Genomic DNA, 7,768 nt, shown 5'->3' with positions numbered 1-7,768 from the left:
TAAATATAGCTGTTTAATGGGCGCCAAGCATCTTCAAGTCCTCCCTAAGCTTTACTGGTGTCATCTAATGGCTAACTCCTGCTGAAAGACTTAACGTCACAACTGATAAAACAAATGCCAAAAGAAACTGTTTGGTAGACTAAATGCCCCGCTTTGAAACAGTGGTCTAAAAATGGTGACATTACATGCTTAGACTAGCCCCTTAAAGTCTACAAGGTGAAGAAATGCGGATTGGTCTAATCACCGCAACATTTCTCTTACTGATTTTGCCAAGGAACATTCAAAGAAAAGGTGCTTTAAAGTAATAAGTGACAAACCACTAATGAAGTAGAAATGTTTTAACTCAAGAATTACTCACCGTTATAAGGACCTCATTTAGGGGGGCACTTCCATCCTTGACTAAAAGGGAGAAGTTCTTGTGATGTGATGGAAACAACGTTTAAGGTAAGCAATGTAAGTGCTGGAACGTTTCGTTTACATCCTAATCAGTTAAGAAGGTCGTGATGGGAAATAAGTTCCACCCTATTCCCATCAATTTACCAATGGCAATATACCGCTGCAATCATGGCTTTGTTCCCTATTTTTACGTACACCATGCAGTTTTAATTTTTTACTTACTAATAAACTGGCATCGAGGAATGGTCTTTGTATTCCAACTTTTTGCATGAGGACGAGCCTCTCATTTGTCCTTCTCAAAAGACCCACCCAAACTTCTGAGGCACGCGTCACTCCATCCTCAGGAGACTATGCATTTCTTTGAGCGCATTTGTGTAATGGCCTGTGGAGGCAATTGTTCGCTATAAATTACTTACTTAATGAAGGCCAAGTAATTAATGAAATCGGGACCTATCTACTCAATACGACTCAATAAAAGTGTATTCTTAGTCACTTAGGACTGGTAAATCAGTATGAAGAGCCTCCTATCCTTGCAATAGTAAAAAAGATCTCTTACCTCAAAATTTATAACAACAGATTGCTTTCTCTCATAAAACCTATTCACAAGATTTTTGCTTTTGAGTGAGAAAGTGAAATGGTAAAAAATGCCCAATCTCTGTGATCTCCTAATGCTATTCAAGTACTTTCTACCCTTTCTCGGCATCACACAGCCACAGCATCAAATTTAAAATAAAAATGTGAAATACTTTGAAAATAGAATTAAAATGACCGGCTCTAGGTTTTCTGCCTTATTAAGTAAAATGAAAGTAGCAGAGATGGGGAATCAGAAAATGGGTGCAGAGGAGAAAAATGGGAACTGCTTATCATCAAATTGATAAAATGACAACTCATTACCTCAAACGAAGGTTTCTGTGCGTCAAACAGGAAATCGTGGAAGACGAATTCACAAATTTATACTACATCCACAAGGGAATATTGCAAACTGCCCCAAACAACAATTCAAAACGTCAAAATGGCTAATGGATACCTTCTGCACTTCATTCACACAAATAATGGAATGATTTTGAAGACATTTAAATAATGGCATCTTGTAGCTTTTGCATTAGGCTACATTCTTGGCGTCAAGGCGATTCGCTTCTATCCGTGGATTGACAAGAAACACTCTGTCATACCAAAATGGAATATTGCATTTCCTGAGGTGAGCGGATGGCTGGGATCGCCAAAACAACCACTTCATTAATGCTTAATGAACAGGTCGCTCAAATAGAAGGACAAATTTAGATCCATGTGTTTATCATGGTGACTACACTTGATCGTTTATGATACATTGGGTACACGATGACAAACTGCTTTATAATGGATCCTTCGAAAAGACGTCTTTCAACAAAGTTATCACTGATGTATCCAAACAAAACAGCGAACAGTTGCAAAGCTTGATCCGGGGTTTTTTGTAAGTGAAAAGTTACCTTTTGAGGGGCAATTTGCCTGTAGAAAATGAACTACAAACCGGGTATATATGCAAATGCAATAAGATAAATCTACAAAGGAGTTGAGGAAATACACTTTGCATGCAATCCAGATGAGTGATGAATTAAGTAATTGCTGCCTCAGCATGCTACTTAAAAGCGCCACTACTACTGAAACGCTGTCATTGCTATTGGTCAACTTACAAGTCATAGAAATGCGATATTTCAGTAAAAATATACAAATAATAAATGCGACTCTTCTAACCAGAAGTGTTTTGCTCTCACAGTTTGTCTGAAAAAAGCTAAAATAGGGGTAAGGGGACTGTGTTTTATTTATTGTGCTCAAGTATTTGATATGCATGCATACTGAAAGCACGCATTTGTACTATTTAATGAGAAAAGACAAAATTTTTGTTAGAGTTAGGGAATTGACACTTCTCATTGTAACTAAATCTTGTAGATTTAAGGTACATTTGAAATTCCGGATTTTCTTCTCAAAATCTAAGCTTTCGCAACATTTTTTACAAAAAAATTGACGAAACTTTTGTTGATGTAATGAATAAATTTCTTTGTTCGAATAATGCTTATTATCCGGATGGTTTATCTTCTGGTCAAAGATAAAATTACCCCTGAGCGGCTCATTTGGATGCCTGAGCCATTTATGCTCACCCTGAAACCCTCCAACAAAAGTAATTAAATGCAAATCATCGGGGCCTTAGTCTCTCCCTTAGCCAGTCCGCAGGTCATTTCCAGGGCTCATATCTTTCATTCGCATCATTCCGCTTAGTGGGATTACCGACTAATGAATGGGGCAGTCAAGCCGCTCACAAATTCCCCACATCAGTGAATCCGTTCCCACCCAAAAAGGGGAGAAGAGGTAAAATACGGCAACCAAATATTGAGGCAACATTTGTGGTGAAGAGAGTTAATAAATGTGCATTCTTGAGATCAGCAATTGTTTACCCCTGACTGTGACAAGTACCCCTTTCCGACATTAATTCCCCAAACCTGACAGTCATCCCGCCAATACTTTTTAAGTTTTGAGGGAATTGTCAACAAAATGCACTGTCAATGCACACTCATCCAACTTGTCAAGTTATTCACGTTATATTTGGTCAAAAATGTTTGAGTCTCATGACTTCGTTTAAGAGGACAGATTTGTTACACAATACCTCCATTTAGCTAAACAAGCCCATTTACATCAACTGATCAGGAAAGAGTGAATTTTAAAGGCCTAACTTGTCCCAGAAATTATGGTTATCATGCTCCACTAAGTCATGTAATTTTACCTTTTTTCTCACCTTTATCTTACCAGATAATTCAGGCACATTTGTTCCCTCTAAAGTAAATGTTGTCCCAATACGGGTAAGTAGGGAGATTAAGTGCCCGAGTCTTTCTCAAAGTCAAAAGTAGAGTTAATACCGGGGCAGAATATGTGGTACTGGCAATAAAGAAGAGTTGGAGTGGGGCTACTGGCACGGTTCAGAGATCATACTCTCCAGCGGAAGTACAAAGGCGGAGCCCCAAATGCCCGCGAAACCAAACAGGGGAGTTAAACAAATAGTCAAAACGCTACAAAGATTCACGAAAATTGGTTTTATTATTTTTATGAATGTCTCATTCAAACAGAAAAAAAGGTATTTGGGGACTTGCATAAGGTGTACAAGCGAAGTAAGTGCCCATTCGCGAAGGTCAGTCAGTGGGTTAGGAGGAGGAGGTCAAGGTGTGTCAGTCGTCCGATACCGCCTAACTGATTTTTAGGGTAATTTAAAGGAAAATCCACCTTGTAAATGGGTAGTTAACCGTATTTTTAAGGCACCGATCCACAGAACTATAAACAAAGTAAAAATGCTCCACGTTTGCCAAGTGAATCTTTTCTAGCATAGGGAAAACTTGATTAGAAAATGGTCTGCGACAACAATCCCGATTTTTTCATCCCTTAATTTAAATTGCTTTGATTTTGAATTCATTTAATTGCGTATTTAACTGCACTGCTTTTTGGATGGGTCCATAACCCTCCACTGGTTTGCCTTCTTGCAGATTTAGGGAAGATTCGTTGCTCTAAAAATGTAACCAAGTCTGAAAAGGATCCCTTTATGTAGGTTCCTCTTTAACAAAGGAGCCAGAATTCTAACCCCCAAGACTTCAGTAACCCTCCTCCAAAGCCTTTTTATTAGCCGCCATCATTATAAGTAGGTAACATTGACCCAGGTCTCAGTTGAAAGCTCAATCAATGCGCCGGTATGTAGGTAGACTCCATTTTAAATAACCATCTAAGTTATATAATAAGGCGTTGCAAAATTAGGTAATCCACATGTAATCGACAATACGTCGTCATGGCTAGGGCTTCGCCATTATGCATCAGACGTTACATGCAGTTGTTATTGGCAACCCCTAAATTGCCCAACTTTAATTCTATCATCGCCTCTACACCCCATGCGAAAAGTTATTTGGACCTAACTTCTAAATGCGATTCAAAAAAGTACTTGTTTTAAGACTGCTCCCTTAAGTCAAACAGTTTCTTTAAAACAATGCAGCAAAACGCGTTGCAACTTTGAATGGTTTGCGAGTGGAGGATATAGGATTAAAAAAATATTGAGTAAGGTGGAATTTTTGACAATTCCTTAATAAAAATGTGAAATTTTATGCTGCAAGCAAAATGATGTACTCACGTAGCCTCTAAAGGCAGCTTAAATATAACAGGTATGAAGACGTCCTAACAAAGAGGAATGACAAATTTAAATAGGGATTTGAGTTTACAAATGAGGAGGAGCTAAATTCGAAGGGTTGGAAATTTCAGACATATGCTTATTCCAGGATATAGATAACACCTGAAACGGCGATTTGAGATGGATTGGTTCACCAAGTCATCTTAATCAACGTGCTGCCTTTCCGAAATTGCAATTATGGGGAGGTGAATTGTCCATCGTTCCCACTGAAAGCTTGTCTCTTGTTTAAAATCACCACAAGCCTTGATCAGACAAGATTGTCTACCGAGGCTGTAATCACCACGACTGACATCGCTGCTGACGTACAGACCTGCGGCTGTACTTGAAACCCTCACGCCACTTAAATGGCCTTCACAAGGTCCTTCATTGCTACACCCTGTTCTCTGAGCCTCCACAAGTTTAATTGTCTATGGTAGATTTCTTTGTTCTGTAGCCTTTTGGGTGTAGCACCCAATCATTGTGAAGGCGAAATGCTTGTTTGCTCACAATACCACAAGTGCTACACTTGAGCTACCTCCTACAACGCAGTGAAGTACGTCAGTCTAAATGTAAGTTAAGTATGAAACTCCTTATTGCCTATGATATCCGTGGTGCAGTGACTCTTTGTTTAGGCTAATTCTTTAATCACAAAGTTCTCTTCAAGACTGAGGCCGAATGACTAGGGTCACAGAATTCGTGTTGAAGGCCAAAGATCGGTGCCTAGGGAGATCGAGAGAGGTCCGCTTAATCTTCTCACCAATTTTACTTTTGTGTTGCAAATATGCGTTCAAATGTACTTTTGGGCAAAATAAGTTGTCCGCTTTTTTATCATGGATTCGGCGGTTGTGAGAAAGTGAAAGCAGTTTTACTTATATCAAATTGCTTGCATGCTGACCCTGCGGATGCGGTCAGTTGCGGGGAGGGGGGGGAGGGGCAACAGTTCAATCGCTTTTCAAACCATAGGCTGTTGAGGGAGCAAGTGCTGAAAAAAACAGATGAAAACCACTCCTAAAGTTAGCAAAATCAGAGAAATAAAATATGTTTGTTGTTAGCTCTGGAGGATAAACAAAGTAAGCATGTCCTGAGTCAACACCTTCAGTGTGACGCAACAAAGGATAAGGATGAAAGAGTTTTAAGGTCAAAATCCTGAGTAGGTAAAATAGAAAGGCCCCACAACATTAATCATGAGGCATTGGTGGCTAAAAAAGAAGTTGGAGATTGGCCACTTATTAATTTGTTGATTAGGGTCATTCGAAAGACGCTACTTAAGGTAGGTAAATAATTTAAATGCTGAAGACGTCGGGTCGATTAAAAGAGAAGTAAAAATAAGTTTTAATTATCTACTAAAGTAATTTCCGGAAAAATAAAGGAGGAAAAGTGGCAAATAGGTATGGCGATTGACGTTTACGGCTTATAGGGCAAGACTTGCAAAGCAGATGCGCCCTTGTTCTTCTCAAAGTTAATAGATTCTTCCGACCTAAAATCACGAAGACTCACAAAAAAAGACTTATACTAGGATTTAAAATTGTTATGTTAAATACATGCTTTCCGCGATAAAATCCCTTCGTTGGAGCATCTTTGTGATGAATAATGAGGAATATCAGGACATCCTTTTGTTTATCCAAATCACTGGAATCTTAATCATCTTAGGAGGCAATAACATTGGAAAGGAGAGGTAGAACCGCGGTGGGAAGAAGCTGCAGCATTAGCATAATAAACAATTAATTTGAGTGTTTGCCAAACTACTTGTCTGCATGAACAATAAACCTAATTTAAGAAGGGCGACTTGATGATTTGAATGGGTTTGTATTTAAAATAAACGGAAGATATTTCCCTATCATACTAAAACGACACTATGGCCGTTTTGGAGTGAGTCGAAGAGCAGTCACCAAGTAGTAAAGTACAACCGCAGGCCACACTTTGTGGGCGTAAAATGCCTATCAGCTATGTACTACTTGTGTTATTTAAATGGACCTTTCAGAGAGGAAGCGGGGGGTTGACTCGAACCTATTAAGTGAATGTAATACTTAGATTATTTTGATGTACCTTTCAGAGAGGAGACAAGGTTACAATTCGAACCTAGGGGCAAGGTCGGCGTCTCCCTAGCCTGAGAGCGATTGCGGATCCTCTTCTTACTAAACTGCGTACTTGTTACCCCGATTCACTTCCCTCCAATAACTATGTCGAAATCAATCCAACCTAGCTGTTCTAAGAGAATGAGGAACAGATATTAGGAGAACTACGAGTCTTACACTACATGGAGTGTGGTAAACATCTGCCAAACCAGAGAAGTGCTCTGTGCTAGTTTAAGCTAATCAGAAAATACGTCCAAATTCAACCAGGCTGAGTGTTCTAAGGGTATTAAGGCTAGGGTAGAGGAGATAAAAGAAGACCGTGCTACAATTTAGTATTCTGATAAGAACAGAATCGTCACAAAGTCGTATATATGGCAAGATCCTGATTACCAATAATTCAACGAGGAAAACGACTCTTTAAGGGTAATTAGTTTTTTTATTTTAGAATCAGGACAAGTAATATTCCATAACTGCTGATCATTTGTTTCATGGACTAAAAGGAAGACAAGTAATAATTAACCTCGCAGAATAAAATAGGTAATATATACCAAAAAAAATTTTAAATGCTGCAATATGAGAGATGTATCTTGCAAAAGTAGTTAGTTTAGCAATATTAGGTGGACTGTTATTTCCAAAAACACAATAATGCATAAATTGAATTGGAAGTCCTTGAAGAGCTTGTTAGAATTCAAGTGGTAGGTTAGGCCTCCATTAAGATAGACGCTTGCAAGTCACTTGTTAGGTTTTGCAAGTAAAAGCTCCATTGCCAATTGCAGACGACTTGTAAGGGTTTAAAAAATGCAGTCAACAATATTTAAACGATGTCAAATGTTTGACCGTAACACCTTGCCATAATTTGCAACAAATAAAAAACATATTTAATTTATCAGGGGGTTACTTTTAATAAACTTACATAGATGTGTTTTGGTCTTTTTTGCGCTTTATTTGTTTAGACGTGTCAAATTTGCTCCTACAACTGACCTCAAATCGGGCAGTCCAATTTGAGTTTCTTCGTCTGGATAAGCCAGGGAGATGCCGCTGAACAATGCCTATATAAAGTCTATTTCTGGCCTTATCAAGTCCTCCATATGTCTCGTCTTGATTATTACCCTCATTTGTGCAT

General features: G+C 38.7%; 1 protein-coding gene across 1 annotated transcript; it reads right to left on the bottom strand. All coding sequences in view use genetic code 11, as the record gives it.

Moving 5' to 3' along the window:
- Positions 1-1,082: 1,082 nt before the first annotated feature.
- Positions 1,083-7,296, bottom strand: EGR_08729 (hypothetical protein; the record flags this gene model as incomplete). Its single annotated transcript, XM_024497978.1, has 7 exons — positions 1,083-1,183; positions 2,067-2,247; positions 2,296-2,466; positions 4,379-4,485; positions 5,529-5,716; positions 7,036-7,138; positions 7,194-7,296. 7 exons carry the CDS (start codon positions 7,294-7,296, stop codon positions 1,083-1,085), a joined length of 954 nt encoding a protein of 317 aa, XP_024347611.1.
- Between the last annotated feature and the right edge of the window lie 472 nt (positions 7,297-7,768).

This window comes from Echinococcus granulosus (assembly GCF_000524195.1).
Source record: "Echinococcus granulosus chromosome Unknown EG_S00117, whole genome shotgun sequence".
In the NCBI taxonomy this organism is placed as follows: domain Eukaryota; kingdom Metazoa; phylum Platyhelminthes; class Cestoda; order Cyclophyllidea; family Taeniidae; genus Echinococcus; species Echinococcus granulosus.
The sequence above is the reverse complement of the archived record's forward strand: the minus strand, read 5'-3'. Positions and strand labels throughout refer to the sequence as shown.